Source organism: Haliotis rubra, unplaced genomic scaffold (assembly GCF_003918875.1).
Source record: "Haliotis rubra isolate DU_JTF1 unplaced genomic scaffold, ASM391887v1 Scf1046, whole genome shotgun sequence".
Taxonomy (NCBI): domain Eukaryota; kingdom Metazoa; phylum Mollusca; class Gastropoda; order Lepetellida; family Haliotidae; genus Haliotis; species Haliotis rubra.
In genome coordinates, this window is record NW_025764944.1 from 33,087 (window position 1) to 53,227 (window position 20,141).

At 45.7% G+C, this 20,141-nt stretch overlaps 1 protein-coding gene across 2 annotated transcripts; it reads right to left on the reverse strand.

The window, feature by feature from the left end:
* Positions 1-4,220: 4,220 nt before the first annotated feature.
* On the reverse strand, positions 4,221-20,091 carry LOC124275255. Of its 2 annotated transcripts, none has more exons than XM_046710747.1 (10): positions 18,552-20,091; positions 12,933-13,198; positions 11,944-12,105; positions 10,707-10,826; positions 10,333-10,420; positions 9,653-10,109; positions 9,319-9,376; positions 8,377-8,460; positions 7,153-7,242; positions 4,221-6,180 (listed from the first exon to the last, which is right to left on the reverse strand). In XM_046710747.1, the coding sequence occupies exons 1-10, from the start codon at positions 20,089-20,091 to the stop codon at positions 6,082-6,084; spliced, it is 2,964 nt and encodes a 987-aa protein (XP_046566703.1). In that variant the 3' UTR covers positions 4,221-6,081. The 2 variants fall into 2 exon arrangements, with proteins under 2 accessions (XP_046566703.1, XP_046566695.1); XM_046710739.1 differs by having other exon boundaries at positions 8,377-8,463.
* Positions 20,092-20,141: the final 50 nt, after the last annotated feature.

Sequence of the window (20,141 nt, forward strand, 5' to 3'; positions counted from 1 at the left end):
TGGATCGAGGAGTATGGTGTAGGTGTTTCCTGTGATGGACGGGGGAGTTGCTGTAGGTGTTTCCTGTGATGGATGGAGGAGTAGATGTGGGTGTTTCTGTGAGGGACTGAGGAGTTGGTGTAGGTGTTTCCTGTGATGGATGGAGGGCTTGGTGTAGGTGTGTCCTGTGATGGATGGAGGAGTTGGTGTAGGTGTTTCCTGTGATGGATGGAGGAGTTGATGTAGGTGTTTCCTGTGATGGATGGAGGAGTTGATGTAGGTGTTTCCTGTGATGGATGGAGGAGTTGGTGTAGGTATGTCCTGTGATGGACGGGGAGTTGGTGTAGGTGTTTCCTGTGATGGACGGAGGAGTAGGTATAGATGTTTCCTGTGATGGATGGAGGAGTTGGTGTAGGTGTTTCCTGTGATGGATGGAGGAGTTGGTGTATGTGTTTCCTGTGATGGATGGAGGAGTTGATGTAGGTGTTTCCTGTGATGGATGGAGGAGTTGATGTAGGTGTTTCCTGTGATGGACGGAGGAGTTGGTGTAGGTGTTTCCTGTGATGGACGGAGGAGTTGGTGTAGGTGTTTCCTGTGATGGATGGAGGAGTTGGTGTAGGTGTTTCCTGTGATGGATGAAGTTGGTGTAGGTGTTTCCTGTGATGGACGGGGAGTTGATGTAGGTGTTTCCAGTGATGGACGGAGGAATTGGTGTAGAGTGTTTCCTGTGATGGACGGAGGAGTTGGTGTAGAGTGTTTCCTGTGATGGATGGAGGAGTTGGTGTAGAGTGTTACCTGTGATGGATGGAGAAGTTGGTGTAGAGTGTTTCCTGTGATGGACGGGGAGTTGATGTAGAGTGTTTCCTGTGATGGATGAAGTTGGTGTAGGTGTTTCCTGTGATGGATGAAGTGGGTGTAGGTGTTTCCTGTGATGGGGAGGAGTTGGTGTAGGTGTTTCCTGTGATGGACGGGGAGTTGGATGTAGGTGTTTCCTGTGATGGACGGAGGAGTTTGTGTGTAGGTGTTTCCTGTGATGGATGGAGGAGTTGGTGTAGGTGTTTCCTGTGATGGACAGGAGGAGTTGGTGTAGGTGTTTCCTGTGATGGATGGAGGAGTTGGTGTAGGTGTTTCCTGTGATGGATGGAGGAGTTGGTGTAGGTGTTTCCTGTGATGGATGGAGGAGTTGGTGTAGGTGTTTCCTGTGATGGACGGAGGAGTTGATGTAGGTGTTTCCTGATGACGGAGGATAGAGTATATTCCTATGGAGGAGAGTTGGTGTAAGTGTTTCCTGTGATGGATGGAGGAGTTGGTGTAGGTGTTTCCCTGTGATGGATGGAAGAGTTGGTGTAGGTGTTTCCTGTGATGGATGGAGGAGTTGATGTGGAGTGTTTCCTGTGATGGATGGAGAGTTGGTGTAGGTGTTTCCTGTGATGGATGGAGGAGTTGGTGTAGAGTGTTTCCTGTGATGGATGGAGGAGTTGGTGTAAGTGTTTCCTGTGATGGATGGAGGAGGAGTTAGTGTAGAAGTGTTTCCTGTGATGGATGGAGGAGTTGGTGTAGAGTGTTTCCTGTGATGGACGGAGGAGTTAGTGTAGGTGTTTCCCTGTGATGGATGGAGGAGTTGGTGTAGGTGTTTCCTGTGATGGATGGAGGAGTTGGTGTAGGTGTTTCCTGTGATGGATGGAGGAGTTGGTGTAGGTGTTTCCTGTGATGGATGGAGGAGTTGGTGTAGGTGTTTCCTGTGATGGATGGAGGAGTTGATGTAGGTGTTTCCTGTGATGGATGGAGGAGTTAGTGTAGAGTGTTTCCCTGTGATTGACGGAGTGTATCCTGGAGTTGGTGTAAGGTGTTTCCCTGTGATGGACAGAGGAGTTGGTATAGAGTGTTTCCTGTGATGGACGGAGGAGTTGGTGTAGAGTGTTTCCTGTGATGGATAGGAAGAGTTGGTGTAGAGTGTTTCCTGTGATGGATGGAGAAGTTGATGTTGGTGTTTCCTGTGATGGATGGAGGAGTTGGTGTAGGTGTTTCCTGTGATGGATGGAAGAGTTGGTGTAGAGTGTTTCCTGTGATGGATGGAGGAGTTGGTGTAGAAGTGTTTCCTGTGATGGATCGAGAGTGGATTAAGTTTATAAGTGTTTCCTGTGATGGATGGAGGAGTTAGTGTAGAGTATTTCCTGATGGATGGAGGGAAGGATGAGTTGATGTTAAGTGTTTCCTGTGATGGACAGGAGGAGTTGTGGAGGTGTTTCCTGTGATGGATGGAGGAGTTGATGAGTGTTTCCTGTGAGGGATGGAGGAGTTGGTGTAGAGTGTTTCCTGTGATGGATGGAGGAGTTGATGTAGAGTGTTTCCTGTGATGGATGGAGGAAGTTGGTGTAGGTGTTTCCTGTGATGGATGGAGGAGTTGGTGTAGAGTGTTTCCTGTGATGGATGGAGGAGTTGGTATAAGTGTTTCCTGTGATGGATGGAGAGGAAGTTGGTGTAGGTATTTCCTGTGATGGATGGAAGAGTTGGTGTAGAGTGTTTCCTGTGATGGATGGAGGAGTTGGTGTATGTGTTTCCTGTGATGGATAGAGGAGTTGTGTGTATGTGTTTCCTGTGATGGATGGAGGAGTTTGATGTTAGTGTGTTCCTGTGATGGATGGAGGAGTTGGTGTAGAAGTGTTTCCTGTGATGGATGGAAAGTTGATGTAGAGTGTTTCCTGTGATGGATGGAGGAGTTGATGTAAGTGTTTCCTGTGATGGATGGAGGAGTTGGTGTAAGTGTTTCCTGTGATGGATGGAGGAGTTGATGTAAAGTGTTTCCTGTGATGGATGGGGAGTTGGTGTAGAGTGTTTCCTGTGATGGATGGAGGAGTTGATGTAGAGTGTTTCCTGTGATGGACTGGAGGAGTTGGTGTAGGTGTTTCCTGTGATGGATGGAGGAAGTTAGTGTAGGTGTTTCCTGTGATGGATGGGAGGAGGAGTTGATTTAGAGTGTTTCCTGTGATGGATGGAGGAGTTGGTGTAAGTGTTTCCTGTGATGGATGGAGGAGAGTTGGTGTAGGTGTTTCCTGTGATGGACGGGGAGTTGGTGTAGGTGTTTCCTGTGATGGATGGAGGAGTTGTGTAGAGTGTTTTCCTGTGATGGATGGGAGAGTTGGTGTAGAGTGTGTTCCTGTGATGGATGGAGGAGTTGATATAGAGTGTTTCCTTGATGAATGGGAGTTGGTGTAGGTGTTTCCTGAGATGGATGGAGGAGTTGGTGTAGAGTGTTTCCTGTGATGGATGGAGGAGTTGGGTGTAGAGTGTTTCCTGTGATGGATGGAGGAGTTGGTGTAGGTGTTTCCTGTGAGAAGATGGAGGAGTTGGTGTACGTGTTTCCTGTGATGGATGGAGGGAGTTGGTGTAGGTGTTTCCTGCTTGATGGATGGAGGAGTAGATGTAGAGTGTTTCCTGTGATGGATGGAGGAGTTGGTGTAGAGGTGTTTCCTGTGATAGATGGAGGAGTTGGTGTAGAGTGTTTCCTGTGATGGATGGAGGGAGTTGGTGTAGAGTGTTTCCTGTGATGGATGGAGGAGTTGGTGTAGAGTGTTTCCTGTGATGGATGGAGAGTTGATGTAGGTGTTTCCTGTGATGGATAGGAGAAAGTAGAGTGTAGAGTGTTTCCCCTGATGATGGAGGGGAGAGTTGGTGTAGCAAGTGTTTCCTGAGATGGATGGAGGAGTAGATGTAGAGTGTTTCCTGTGATGGATGGAGGAAGTTGATGTAGAGTGTTTCCTGTGATGGATGGAGGAGTTGGTGTAGAAGTGTTTCCTGTGATGGACGGAGAGAGTTGATGTAGAGTGTTTCTTTGAGGGACCGGAGGAGTTGGTGTATAGTGTTTCCTGTGATGGACGGAGGAGTTGGTGTAGGTGTTTCCTGTGATGGATGGAGGAGTTGGTGTAGGTGTTTCCTGTGATGGATGGAGGAGTTGGTGTAGGTGTTTCCTGTAACGGATGGAGGAGTAGGTGTTTCCTGTGATGAATGGAGGAGTTGATGTAGGTGTTTCCTGTGATGGACGGAGGAGTTGGTGTAGGTGTTTCCTGAGATGGATGGAGGAGTTGGTGTAGGTGTTTCCTGTGATGGATGGAGGAGTTGATGTACGTGTTTCCTGTGGTGGATGGAGGAGTTGATGTAGGTGTTTCCTGTGATGGACGGGGGAGTTGATGTTGGTGTTTCATTGTCAAGAAAGGAATTTAATATAAACATGAAGTTGAACAGATATTGAAACCTGTTTATTAAAACAGCTCACAGAATAAATACAAACTTCAGCACTCGTAACAGGTTGGTGATGGGCAGTATGACAGTCTTGTTCCTCACTCACAGATGACAAAAACGTTGTTGTTAACAATAAATTATTGATTAATACTGCAAATCAATTAACAAAATAAACTGAAGACATGTAAAAGAAATCTGATCAATGATTGGAAATACAAATAACACTATTAAATAGTAAATATAATGATTATTTCAGACATATACTAAACCGAAGAGTCATCAATCTCATTATAATCAGTTCTCAGTTCTTGTTAGTCCTAAACATCTCAAGCAATCCCATTACTGGTTACATAAGAACAAACTCACATCTGGCCAATCAAAGTGTTGCTTACAAGATCATGAAAACTACAGTTTTAATGTTTTCTGATCTTGCAACCTTGATAAGCTTAACAGGGTATTCTGAACAACAGTAACGGTGTGACTGATGCCATCAACATCTACTTCTCCCTTCGTCCCAAAACATGAATCAGAGAGACTTCCATAGAAAGTCCTGCCATTCAATCCCCGTGATACATTAGCATTCCAAAATTTTCTTTTGCTCAGGTTGAGAACTTTGTCAAAACATTTGTTTATGTGTTGTCTGGAATGGAAGTAGCCAGTTTCACAAAAGAGCCTTTAAGCTTGTGTAAGCTGCTATCTGATTGGCTAATGTCAAGATAAGTTAGTCACTTTAGATTGGTCAGTTTGTTAAAGGTCATTCTGATCTGACCTGTAATGGTTGTTTGGTGTAGCAGTAGGGCTCATCTGATTTGAATGAGATTTAAGAACCATCAACCTATACTCTATCAAGACAGCATTCTGTCTTCCTTAACCACCTGAACCTTAAAACAGAGAAACTAAGTAAAAGAAATAAACTTTTTACTCCAGAAACAATTAAAACTAAAGTTCACTTGACCGTGCATTACAGCTAGAGAACCCGCTGTGGAGGAGGTGGAAACGTCACGAGTGAGAGGTCTCAGACATCACAGGAATAGAGTCTCGCATATTCTCACTGGAGAGCTGAGTCTAGTGTTATCACAGGAGAGAGGGTGTGATGTTTCACCATTGAATAGATGTCTCTTTTATTGTCATTTCAGAGGTCGCACATATCACAATAAAAGAGAGGGTTTTTTGTGTTAAAGTCGCTCATGTCAACATCGAATGGATGCATATTCCCCTGAGAGTGTAATCACAGAGTATCCCACTACCCAAAGAGAATCATGTATTCCCCAGAGAATGTTCCGTTCCCTACAGTGTCACATATTTCCTGGAGAGTTCCACATGTTGCCTTGAATATTCCCGAGACAGCATCACATGTTCCCTGGAGGGTCACATGTTCCCCAGAGCGGCAAATATTCTCTGGAGTATCACAAGTTCAATAGAGTGTCAAATGTTCCCTCGTGCGTCAAATGTTCCCTAGAGAGCGTAAAATGTTCCCTAGAGCAGGAATGTTCCCTAGAGAGTCAAATATTCCCTGGAGAGTCATATGTTCCCTAGAGTATCAAATGTTCCCTGCAGTGTCACGTGTTCCCTACAGTGTCAAATATTCCCTGGAGCATCACGTTCCCTAGAGAGTCACATGTTCCCTAGAGCATCAAACATTCCCTGGAATGTCACATGTTCCCTAGAGAGTCACATGTTCCCTAGAGCGTCAAATATTCCCTGGAGCGTCGCATGTTCCCTAGAGAGTCACATGTTCCCTAAAGTGTCACATGTTCCTTAGAGCATCATATATTCCCTGGAGAGTCACATGTTCCCTAGAGCATCATATATTCCCTGGAGAGTCACATGTTCCCTAGAGTGTCACTATTTCACTGGAGATCATCACACAGCAGCGGCAGGAAGCTTGACCTTCTTCTTGCGTTTCGGTTGTCGCCGGTTTGTGTTCCTCTTGGTCATCTTCTTCATGGTGAACGTCAGGCACTGTAACAGAGATCACACACTCACTGTAACAGAGATCACACACTCACTGTAACAGAGATCACACACTCACTGTAACAGAGATCACACACTCTCACAACTCCTGACATATTTATCCAAATGAAACCATAAATGGGTTATAACATGTCTATAAGCGAGTGAGTGAATGAGTGAGTATGGTTTACGCCGCTTTTTAGCAATATTCCAGCAATATCACGGTGGGGGACACCAGAAATAGGCTTCACACATTGTACCCATGTGGGGAATCGAACCCGGGTCTTCGGCTTGACGAGCGAATTGTCTATAAGCACTACTTAACTCTGCAATCTTTCACCAGCGAATTACAAGCACTAGCATGACATCTGGACCAGACAAGCCTGTGTTGACAGAACATGGACTGGACCAGACAAGCCATGTTGAATCGGTAACCACGGTTACCGCTAAGTCCTCAGCTTAGTCCACCTTCAACCCAATCATGGGATGCTGGAGACTTGCTGTTCCCTGACCACCACAGTCAGCGATAGTCCAGCCCCATAATGCCCACCACATTCATGTCAGCAATAGTCCAGCCCCATCATGCCCACCACATTCATGTCAGCAATAGTCCAGCCCCATCATGCCCATCACATTCATGTCAGCAATAGTCCAGCCCCATCATGCCCACCACATTCATGTCAGCAATAGTCCAGCCCCATCATGCCCACCACATTGATGCCAGCAATAGTCCAGCCCCATCATGCCCACCACATTGATGTCAGCAATAGTCCAGCCCCATCATGCCCACCACATTGATGTCAGCAATAGTCCAGCCCCATCATGCCCACCACATTCATGTCAAACTGATGGTTTACATCACGTGCAACATCCCACATATGACTAACTATCAATAAATAATTGAGTGTGATAACTACATGAAACGTATTCAGATCTTACAACAAGTAAGAGCGTCCTGTGGACCTATTGTATTGACACTACCTTCTCATCAAGGAAGTCCATGAGTTTCTGCATGGGGCACTTGATGCCGGCCTCCTGGATCTCGCGCTTCAGCCAGTCCAGCTCCAGTGGCTGTCAACACAGGAATACTGTCAACACAGAAATACTGACTTCTGTCAACACAGGAATACTGTCAACACAGAAATACTGACAACACAGGAATACTGAATACTGTCAACACAGGAATACTGTCGACACAGGAATACTGACTACTGACAACACAGGAATACTGAATACTGTCTACACAGGAATACTGAATACTGACAACACAGAAATACTGACAACACAGGAATACTTGTCAACACAGGAATACTGTCAACACAGGAATACTGACTACTGACAACACAGGAATACTGAATACTGTCTACACAGGAATACTGAATACTGACAACACAGAAATACTGACAACACAGGAATACTGAATACTGTCAACACAGGAATACTGTCAACACAGGAATACTGAATACTGTCAACACAGGAATACTGTCTACTGACAACACAGGAATACTGAATACTGTCAACACAGGAATACTGAATACTGTCAACACAGGCATACTGACTACTGACAACACAGGAATACTGAATACTGTCAACACAGGAATAGTGAATACTGTCAACACAGGAATACTGAATACTGACAACACAGGAATAGTGAATACTGTCAACACAGGAATATTGACTAAACAGGGATACTGTCTACACAGGAATACTGACTAGTGACAACACAGGAATACTGAATACTGTCAACACAGGAATACTGTCAACAAAGGAATACTGACTACTGACAACACAGGAATACTGAATACTGTCAACACAGGAATACTGTCAACACAGGAATACTGTCTACACAGGAATACTGACTAGTGACAACACAGGAATACTGAATGCCGTCAACACAGGAATACTGTCAACACAGGAATACTGACTACTGTCAACACAGGAATACTGACTACTGTCAACACAAGAATACTGAATACTGTCAACACAGGAATACTGACTACTGTCAACACAGGAATATTGAATACTGTTAGCACAGGAATACTGAACACTGTCTACACAGGAATACTGAATACTGTGAACACAGGAATACTGAATACTGTCTACACAGGAATACTGAATACTGTGAACACAGGAATACTGAATTCAAAGAACTCAGGAATACTGAATACTGTGGACACTTAAGAACAAAGTTGAGAGGATACTCACCTCGTACATCATAAGCTTTGTGTGAATATCGGATCTCTGCCTGATGAATGCGATCAGCTTCTGCTGTATGTCCTGTTGGTTCACCTGCTAACAAAAACAAATGTTATTACAGTGTACTTTCATTACTGAATTATACTCTGTTAACACAGGAATAATGTCAACAATGCACTTTATCCACATTCAGTAATTCCTAGTAGATATATCGTTTTGGTAGCAGTTGACTAAACTGATTGTCCAAATAGCTATGTTGTGTTACATGACAAAACTGATCATCAACATAGCTATAATGTGTTACAAAACTGATTTTTACCCAAACTATTGACATATACTGCCTGATCTACAGTAATACCTGCTGTGGTGCAGAGAGGATACAGGTGACCCCCTTTCTCCCCAAACCCTGGCCGTATACTGCCTGATCTACAGTAATACCTGCTGTGGTGCAGAGAGGACACAGGTGACCCCCTTTCTCCCCAAACCCTGGCCGTATACTGCCTGATCTACAGTAATACCTGCTGTGGTGCAGAGAGGACACAGGTGACCCCCTTTCTCCCCAAACCCTGGCCGTATACTGCCTGATCTACAGTAATACCTGCTGTGGTGCAGAGAGGACACAGGTGACCCCCTTTCTCCCCAAACCCTGGCCGTATACTGCATGATCTACGGTAATACCTGCTGTGATACTGAGAGGATACAGGTGACCCCCTTTCTTCCCAAACCCTGGCCGTATACTGCATGATCTTCGGTAATACCTGCTGTGATACTATCGTCCTCGTGGTTTGGTAGACTGTCAGTTTTACCTGAAGCCAAGGTGACCCCCTTTCTTCCCAAACCCTTGGCATATACTGCATGATCTACAGTAATACCTGCTGTGATCCTAATGGGATTCAGGTGACCCCTTTCTACCAAAACCCTTAACATATACGGCATGATCTACGGTAATACCTGCTGTGATGCTGATATTTCCTCATCGTCCATCATGAAGCTCTCCTCCGGGACTTCACTGAAAGAAGAGCGTTCTATCACTGTACACAGGAAACCACTGATAACCATCTCGGCAACAATACTCTTACAGTGAGTTGTGTAAGTTGCCTCCTGCCATTGCCAACATCATGTCTTTATTCAAAGTTAAATAAGTCTACAAATTACTGGAAGAGTTGAGAAAGTTTTACATGATTTACAATAATACCTGGTGTCTGTGAACACACCCAGACACATACACACATACACAGACACAAATGCAGATGGACAAAGACCGACATGGACACACACCACCTACCTACGCCCTGAATCCTGGGATGATGTCACACTTCGCTGACTGCTTCCTTCTTCAGATGCTGAAGACTCGGGAGCCCTAACATTACTGTACCGGTCGCCTTGACCTAGTGTACATTTACTGGGTTTGCTTCTGGCATCATCTTTCATCAAAGATGACTTACTGGGTCGATCTCCTGCACCATCTTTGGACTTACTGGGTCGATCTCTTGCTCCATCTTTGGCCACAGTGGACTTGCTGGGTCTGGTTGCGGTTTCATCTTTGCCCACAGAGGACTTACTGGGTCGACCTCCTGCACCATCTTTGGACTTACTGGATCGATCTCTTGCTCCATCTTTGGCCACAGTGGACTTGCTGAGTCTGGTTGCGGTTTCATCTTTGGCCACAGTGGACTTACTAGTTCTATCAGCAGGCCTCTGGGGAGAGGTGCTCTTTGGGTCATAATCACTGTCTGTCTCATCTGTCAGAGAAGAAGGAAACAAGCAAAATAAAGTTCAAGAAGTTCTATAACTTACATTTGCAACAAACTTCAATCTACTCTCACCTCGTTTAAGAAACCTACACGATATTCTCTAACACAACCCAGACAGACATTTATGTCCTTCAACACCAACCAACATAGACTGATGTCCTTCAACACCATCCAACATACACTAACGTCCTTTTAAAAACATCCAACTTACACTGGTGAGTCTTGTGGTAGATGTCCTTCAATAGGCCCACCATCCGTTTCTTCCCCACTGGCCGCACTCCGAACTTGCCCACTTCTTGCTGGACATAAAAACAAACCTGTTGCAAACTTTTATGTTGTATGACCGAGTGTGTTACACTGCTATCACATAGGTCACCTGACATGGCCTTGTATAGTTCACCCAAACTAACACTTGTGCATTACAGGTGAAGATAACCAGCATCCTACCACATCACACTGTGTTCAAATAAAGCACTGAGGATGGCAGTGAACAAAAATACTGATATGACAGATTGCAACTCAATTCTTTGTTTCCATGAAGGTAACTGCTGCATGCATGTGTACTATAGCTGTGATGCCCTATACCTTTAGTCTGGGGGTGTTCATGTTGTCGTAATTTGGCATTGGCGTGAATGGCGATGGTGGTATCAGTTTTCTTGCAGTCTTTGTTGGTTTAGTGGTCACTGGGGTCTGGAAGTCTGCCACCTGTCATGTACAGAAACAGAATCAATGTAGTGTTGTATTCATGATGACCAGGGGAACTGCCATATTTACCTGGACGCCATTCCACAGAGTGATCTAAGCATAAAGACGGTTATAACTGCCATATTTCCCTAGAATCCATTCCACATTTATATTAGCACTAAGAAGGATAAAACTGCAACCCCATTCCACAGAGTGATCTTAGCACTAATCTGGTTATAACTGCAATATGTATCTGGACCCCATTCCATGGAGTGATCTTAGCACTAAGATGGTTATAACTGCAATATTTACCTGGACGCCATTCCACAGAGTGATCTTAGCACTAAGATGGTTATAACTGACATATTTACCTAGAAACCATTTCACAGAGTAATTTTAGCACTAAGATGGTTATAACTGCAATATTTACCTGGACTCCATTCCACAGAGTGATCTTAGCACTAAGCTGGTTATAACTGCAATATGTCTCTGGACTCCATTCCATGGAGTGATCTTAGCACTAAGATGGTTATAACTGCAATATTTACCTAGAACCCATTTCACAGAGTAATTTTAGCACTAAGATGGTTATAACTGTAATATTTACCTTGACCCCATTCCACAGAGTGATCTTAGCACTAAGATGGTTATCTCTGCCATATTTACCTGGCACACTGTGAACTGAGCTGCAATATTATCACAACTGATATATTTACCATGACCCTCTTTCATCGAGTGCTTGTACCACTAACATGATGTTAACTGCCACACTTTACACTGGCTGCATTCAAAACATTCATGCTAGTACCAAGCCTGTTGTAAAACCATTTCTACCACTGAACTGAGAGTAACTTTCATATTACAGTGGACCCCATTCCACAGGGAGATCTTAGCGCTTCAAAGATTGTAACTCTATTCCAAAGACTGATCTGGGTGTTAAGTGTAATGTTTGAAATTTTGATCAACTGACCTCATCTGTGTAATGTATTAACAAGTTCTATTCAGATTCTTGCTGCTGCAGAATCAATACAAGAAGATCAGTTTTAATTTGATACTATGGAGGAACAGTTCAGGCGATCCCTTGTATAGACATTGCTACTGCTGGAGTAAAACTGGGTGATATATCCTCAGATGGTACCTGCTGGAGTTGTCTCCCTTTGTCACCATGCACTTGGGGGCTTGGCTCCATATTTGGAGCATTGTCATCATTCCACAACAAGCTGTCAGCATCTGGCACCTCGAAGTCCAGAGTTGCTTCCCCTGCATCTACTCTCCCTGGTGAAGGTAGAGAGTCGTCATCCTGGCCCAGAATAATATATTACAAATCAAATTCACACAAAGCTATAATTACAAATATTTGTTCTTAATACTTAAATTCAGCCGTCAAGACCCTCCCAACATTTGCCTGGAACTTCATTCAGGAATACTTTCCTCCTGATGTAAATATACAGGAATTGATGGGTTGGGTTTAAGGCCATGTCACATAACATAACAAAGTACAAGGTTGACACAAAAAGGTGCAAGAAGGTGAACTGCATGTCTGAACAGATAAAAGCACTGGTCAGTTCTTCATGTCAACAGCCTGTCCAGCGCCCAAGGTCAGCGCTCTGCTCATGTGCACTTGTCAACCAGTCACTGCCGCGCTGACAGCTAGAAACTCCAGTGTTAGCTGCATGTCTGGACTAACACAGTTCTCTTATGTCAAGTGCCAATCCCAGATCAAATGCAAGTGCATGGCAGTCTCATATGTCAAGGGCCTGTTCGGGATCAAATGGAAGTGCATAGCTCATGCTGACTTGTCAGCCACCACTGTCTTGCTGGCCGCTTTATAGGGACACATTTTGTTTTGTAACATTACCCTGGACTGGCAGAGTTATATGACAGGGAAGTTGGAAATGATGCAGGTCTGCACACATCTTCTACTTTGGTCAAACCCTGAGTGACAGGTGCTGACAAACCTTGGAGCATTATCAACCCAAGATGACAGGTTCCTGGCACACTCAAGGGAAGCAACTCTACACTGTGAATTGCAGTAAGTTGGATGACTGGGACCAGTCATATAACATTAATATAACATTACCAGAAAGGAGATATCCCAGACATTATAACTAAAAGAGACCAACTTACATCAGACACTGGTCTACGTGAGGAGTGACCATACTCAGCTGATGTTCCTGGAGTTGCTAGAGATCTCTCAGTCGTATTTATGGTGATGTTTCTTTTATGGGTATAGTGCTTCTTTCCCGGTGTTGTTGCTGAAACTTTTTTCTGAGGGGACTCTTCTGTATCAGCATCACACACAGGGTCAATGTGGCAAGCTGCATCCATGTCATCGAAACCATCCCAGACATCCCCAGGATCATCAACAACATGGCCAACATCATCCTGCAGGTCTGTGGGTAACACGTAATATGAGAGTGTAGGAAATGTGTAAGAAATGTTCACATATGAAGACACACAGATGATTTTTGTCAAATGAAGGCGTGTAAAGCGATATGGAGTGTAGGGGACATGGTGATGTGGACATTGGATGTAGGAGTGTAAAGGGACATGGTGATGTAGGCGTTGATGGAGTAGAGAGACATGGTGATGTAGGCGTTGATGATGTAGCGGATATGATGATGATTGATGAGAAGTGTAGGGGACAAGGTGATGTAGGCGTTGATGAGGAGGTGTAGAGGACATGGTGATGTGTGATGGACGTTGATGTAGGGAGTGTAGAGGACATGGTGATGTAGACATTGATGAGTGTAGAGACATATGATGTAGGCATTGATGGAGGCGTAGAAGACATTGTGATGTAGAAAGGCGTTGATGGACTGACTGACTGAGAGTTTGGTTTCACTACGCCGCTTTTAGCAATATTCCAGCAACATCACATGAGGAGACCAGAAGTGGGCTTCACACATTGTACCCATTTAGGGGATTGAACCGGGTCTTTGGTGTGGCGAGAACCAGCGTTTCAACCACTAGGCTACCCCACAGTAAGCGTTGATGGAGAGTGTAGAGGACATTGATGATAGGACAAAGAGGCATTGATGATGATGGCATTGATGGAGGAGAATGTGTAGAGGGACAAGGTGATGTAGGACATTGATGGAGGAGTGTAGGGACATTGTGATGTAGACATTGATGGAGGAGTGTAGAGGACATGGTGATGTAGACATTGATGGAGGAGTGTAGAGGACATTGTGATGTAGACATTGATCAAGGAGTGTAGAGGACATTGTGATGTAGACATTGATGCGAGGAGTGTAGAGGACATTGTGATGTAGACATTGATGGAGGAGTGTAGAGGACATTGTGATGTAGACATTGATGAAGGAGTGTAGAGGACATTGTGATGTAGACATTGATGAAGGAGTGTAGAGGACGTGGTGATGTAGACATTGATGGAGGAGTGTAGAGGACATTGTGATGTAGGCACTGATGAAGGAGTGATGTAGGCGTTGATGGAGGAGTGTAGAGGACAAGGTGATGTAGACATTGATGGAGGAGTGTAGAGGACATTGTGATGTAGACATTGATGGAGGAGTGTGACATTGTGATGTAGACATTGATGATGTAGAGGACATTGATTGATGAAGGAGTGTAGAGGACATTGTGATGTAGACATTGATGGAGGAGTGTAGAGGACATTGTGATGTAGGCATTGATGGAGGAGTGTAGAGGACATTGTGATGTAGGCATTGATGGAGGAGTGTAGAGGACATTGTGATGTAGGCATTGATGAAGGAGTGTAGAGGACATTGTGATGTAGACATTGATGGAAGGAGTGTAGAGGACATGGTGATGTAGACATTGATGGAGGAGTGTAGAGGACATTGTGATGTAGACATTGATGGAGGAAGTGTAAGAGGACATTGGTGATGTAGGCATTGATGAAGGAGTGTAGAGGACATTGGTGATGTAGGCATTGATGGAGAATTGTAGGACATTGTGATATAGCGCATTGATGAAGGAGTGTAGGGGACATGGTGATGTAGGCATTGATGAAGGAGTGTAGGGGACATGGTGATGTAAGCATTGATGGAGGAGTGTAGTAGGGGACATGAGGTGATATAGGCATTGATGGAGGAGTGTAGAGGACATGGTGATGAAGGCATTGATGGAGGAGGTGTAGAGGACATGGTGATGTAGGCATTGATGGAGGAGTGTAGAGGGACATTGTGATGTAGGCATTGATGGAGAGTGTAGGAGACATTGTGATGTAAGGCATTGATGAGAAGGAGTGTAGAAGGGACATGGTGATGTAGGCATTGATGGAGGAGTACCGGATTCCAGGAGGTGAGAGACTAAGAGATGTCCATGTTGTAATGGTTTTGTTGTTTCAAGCTCCCTCTCAGCAATATTCCAACTATTTAATAACAGTCTATAAAATAATCAATAATGATAATGAGAGAAGAGGTCAGATGAGGGAGTGTGGTGGAGGTAGGCATGAGAGGGTAGGTCAGATGAGGGTGGGGTGTGAGGGTAGGTGTGATGAAGGTATGTGTGATAAGAGGTGTGTGTGAACAAAGAGTAGGTGTAAAACGGTAGAGTGTGATAGGGAAGGTGTGAGTGTGATAGAGAGCAGGTGTAAGGGTAGGTGTGATGAGGGTAGGTGTGATGAAGGTAGGTGTGATAAGGGTGGATGTGATGAAGGGTAGGTGTAAGGGGAAAGGTGTTATGTAGAAAGCGTAGGTGTGAGTGAAGGTGTAGGGCAGGTGTGATGAAGGTTGATGGAGAAGGAGGTAAGAAAGACAGGTGTGATGAGGCAGGAGTGTGATAAGGAGTGGGTGTGAGGGCGGAAGGTGATGATGAGGCAGCATTGTAATGGTAGGTGTGTGAGGGTAGAGTGTGATGAAGGTAAACATTGATGAAGGGAGGTATAATGAGGGTGGGTGTGTGATGAGAGGTGTGAGGATAGGTGTAGAACAGGTAGGTGTGTTAAGAAGGCAGTGGTGTGATGAGTGTAGGTGTGATGATGAGGTAGGTGGGATGAGGGTTAGTGTGATGAGGGTATGGGAGTGATGAGGGTAGGTGTGGTGAAAGGTAGGTGGGATGAATGTAGGTGTAAGGGTAGGGTGTGATGAGGAGTAGGGTGTGAGGGACATTGTGATGAGGGTAGGTGAGATGAGGAGGGTAGGGTGTGATGAGGGGTAGGGTGATGAGGGTGTAAGAGGTGTGGTGAAGGGAGGTGTGATGAGGGGTAGGTGTAGAGGAAAGTGGGGTGTGATGAAGGCATTGTAGTGATGACTATAGAGGGACGGTGTAAGGGTAAGGTGTGATGAGGGTAAGTGTGAGGGTAGGTGTGATGAGGGTAGGTGAGATGAGTGGAAAGGTGTGATGAAGGGTAAGGGTGATAGGGTAGGTGTGGTGAGAAGGGAGGTGTGATGAGGGTAGGTGTAGAAAGGTTGGTGTTATGAAGTGTAGGTGTGATTGTGATGTAGACATTGAGGGTAGAGTGTGATGAGGGTGAGGTGTGATGAGGTGGGTGTGATGGAAGAGGTGTGATGAGAGGCAGGTGATGTAGGCAGGGTGATGAGGGGTAGTGTGTGATGAGACAGGTAGGTGTGAGAGGAAAGGTGTGATGAAGGCAGATGTAAGGGTAGGTCTGATGAGGTAGGTGTGATAGAGATGTAGCATGTTGATGAAGGTATTTGTTGTGATGAAGGTAAGAATCAGCATTCCAACTATTTAATAGCAGTCTGTAAATAATCAATAATGACCAATGAGAAGAGAGGTCAGATGAGGGGAGGTGTGGTGGAGGTAGGTGTGAGGGTAGGTCAGATGAGGGTGGGTGTGAGGGTAGGTGTGATGAAGGTATGTGTGATAAGGGTGGGTGTGATGAAGGTAGGTGTAAGGGTAGGTGTGATGAAGGTAGGTGTGATGAAGGCAGGTGTAAGGGTAGGTGTGATGAGGTAGGTGTGATGAAGGTAGGGGTGTGATAAGGGGTGGGATGTGGCAGTGAAAGGTAGGTGTATGGGGGAAGGTGTTATATGAAGGGTGGGTGTGATGATGAAGGCAGGTGTAAGGGTAAGGTGTGATGAGGTTGGTGTGATGAAGGGAGGTGTAAGGAGTAGGGTGTAGGTGAGATGAAGTGTAAGGAGTGGTGTGATGAGGGGTAGGTGTGATGAAAGGGAAGGTGTGATGAAGGCAGGTGTAAGGGCAGGGTGTGATGAGGTAGGGTGGTGAGAAGGTGGGGTGTGATGAAGGAGGTGTAAGGTGCGATAAGGTGTGGAGGGGAGTGTAGGGGTAGGTGTGAACAAGAAAAAGGAAGGAGTTAAGAAGGTAGGTGTGATGATGAATATAGGTGTGATGAGGGTAGGTGGGATGGGGGGTTAGTGTGATGAGGGTAAGGGTGATGAGGGTAGGTGTGGTGTAGAAAGGAGGTGTGATGAGGGTAGGTGTGAGAGAAAGAGTGGGTGTGTGATGAAGGTAGGTGTGATGAATATAGGTGTAAGAGGTAGGTGAGATGAGAGTAGATGAGTGTGAGGGTAAGGTGTGATGAGGGTAGGTGAGATGAGGGGTAGGTGTGATGAGGGTAAGGAGGTGATGAGGTAGGTGTGGTGAAGGGAGGTGTGATGAGGAGGTTGGTGTTAGAAAAGGTAGGTGTTATGAAGGTAGGTGTGATGAATGTAGGTGTAAGGGTAGGTGTGTGATGAGGGTAGGTGTGATGAGGGTAGGTGTGAGGGAGAGGTGTGATGAAGGCAGGTGTAAAGGGTAAGGTGTGATGAGGGTAGGTGCTTGATGTGAAGGTAGGTGTGAGGGGAAAGGTGCTGTGATGAAGAGCACGTGTAAGAACTGTAGGTCTGTGAGGGGTAAGAGTGTGTGATGAGAAGGTAGGTGTGATGAGAGTAGGTGTGATAGAGGGTAGGTGTGATGAAATTAAAAGCGTGATGAGGGCAAAGTGTGATGAGGGAGTAGGGTGAGGTGGAGTGTGATAGAGGGTGGGGTGCTTTGAGTGAGGTAAGGGTGAGGTGCAGGTGTGATGAGGAGTAGGGTGCAGCGGTAGAGAGTAAAGTGTATCTGGAGTAGGTGGGATGAAGAGTAGGGTGTGTGATGGTAGAGTGTAAGGTAGGTGAGATGAGGGGGTAGGTGTGATGAAGAGTAGGATGAGGGGTAGGTGTGATGAGGTAGCTGTGATGAAGGAGTAAGTGTGAGGGTAGGTGTGATGAGGGTAGGTGTGATGAGGGTAGGTGTGATGGGGGGTAAGTGTGATGAGAGTAAGTGTCTGGGTAGGTGAGATGAAGGTAGGTGTTAGGGTAGGTGTGATGAGGGTAGGTGTGATGAAGATAAGGGTGAGGGTAGGTGTGATGAGGGTAGCTGTGATGAAGGTAAGGGTGAGGGTAGGTGTGATGAAGGTAGGTGTGATGAGGGTAGGTGTGATGAGGGTAAGTGTGATGAGAGTAAGTGTCTGGGTAGATAAGATGAAGGTAGGTGTGATGAAGGTAGGTGTAAAGGTAGGTGTAAGGGTAGGTGAGATGAGGGTTGGTGTAAGGGTAGGTGTGATGAGGGTAGCTGTGATGAGGGTAAGGGTGAGGGTAGGTGTGATGAGGGTAGGTGTGATGAAGGTAGGTGTGATGAAGGTAGGTGTAAGGGTAGGTGAGATGAGGGTAGGTGTGATGAAGGTAGGTGTAAGGGTAGGTGTGATGAGGGTTAGTGTGAGGGTAGGTTTGAGGGTAGGTGAGATGAAGGTAGGTGCAATGAGGGTAGGTGAGATGAGGGAAACACATCAGTGGCTGAAGCATCTCAACAACCTACCTGTGTTAGGTGGAGAGCAGTTCTTCTGTGCTTTCTCTGCAGCATCACCTCTCTCTGTCACCATGCCAACCGCTACATTTGTGTCTTCTTGCTGTCTGTTATGAACGTCTGCCTCCAGGGTCGTCCCTTCTCCACTATCTCCATGGTGATGAGGATCAAGACTTGGCCTTCTCTTCCGACTCAACTTTCTGGTATGGGAGGAAATCTTCTTAAAGCTAAACTTGTTGGGAAACTTGGGGGAGACAGATACCTGTGACAACAGTTGGAAGTTGTCTCCCACTATCTCAAGGTCAGAATCAGAGGAGCCTGACTTCCTGTCAGGTGATGCAGAGCTGTGACCCAATGAGGATTTGGAACAGGGCTTCCCATGTGATGACTTTGTGTGTGGAATCCGGCCAGATCTTGACTCTGCATCTGTCCCAGGTAGTGCCACAGTCGATGCATCTACAGATCTGCCCATAACACTCTTTTCATTCTCTACATCAGAGCAGGCAGTTCTAGGACAATCCTCTGTTTGATGCTCAGATTCACTTTTGCCAGAATCTGCCTGCTTCATTAAAGACCCATCAAGATTAACTAGAACCTCCTGTCCAGATTCGTTAGAAACTATCCTGCCGACAGGTGTTGCCACAAAGTCACCATCCATGGATAAATCTTGGCTCTGATTGGCCAGTGCAGGGGTCACCAACATGAACGTGGACCGTTGTCTCTGTTTGGGAATTGGGGTGATGTACAGAGAATCCTGCTCCACTACAGAGTGGCTTGGACCAGAACGGTCCAGAGGGGTGGACATCTTCATGTATTTATCTGACAGGACTTTAGTGACAGTTGGACTTGATGCGCCTTTGTTTGATGACCTGTCCATCTGTTTGTGACCTGGACTTGATCTATCTCTATTGGGTGTCACCATTTTCAGTCTCTTATGGGACTGCTTGGCCCTAGGTGTCAAGCTGCATGAACTGATCTTCCTGCCCAGCACGGGAGATGCCAGCACATCCTGGTCTGACAGTACTCGCTTCCTCTTCACTGCCTTCTGACTGGGTTCTGTCTGGTCTGAAGACCTGACTGGTGACACAGCTACAGGTCTCGACTTTGCTTCTTCCCTGGTTCCGAGGCCTCCATCACCACTGTCCTCCACAGAGGAGCTGGACCCACTTTGGATGATTTCAAAATCATCAGATCCATGTGAGCGTCTTTCATTAGCTTTGTGAGTTTCAAACCCAGGATGTGAGTGTTTGCTTCCTTGGTCACATGTCCTGTCATGTCTGATGGGTGTGACACCTGTCACGGGGTCAGCTACATCGGGGTCATAGTTATCTCGGACATTTGTATCACGGTCATATTTATCCAAGCCAGAACTCTCTAACAATAAATCCATTCCAGCTTCTTCCTCCTCACTGAACAACTCCTCTTCACCACTGTGTGGAGGTGTCATGGAGGGCTTTTCGCACTGGTTCTCTCTCAGTGCAGCCATGTGAAGGTATATCGTTTGGGGCTGGTCTCTGTATGGAACCTCCAATTGCAACCTTCTCTTCAACATATTCCACTGTGTCAAGTTCTCCTTCGTGTCGACCAATGTCTCCTACTTCC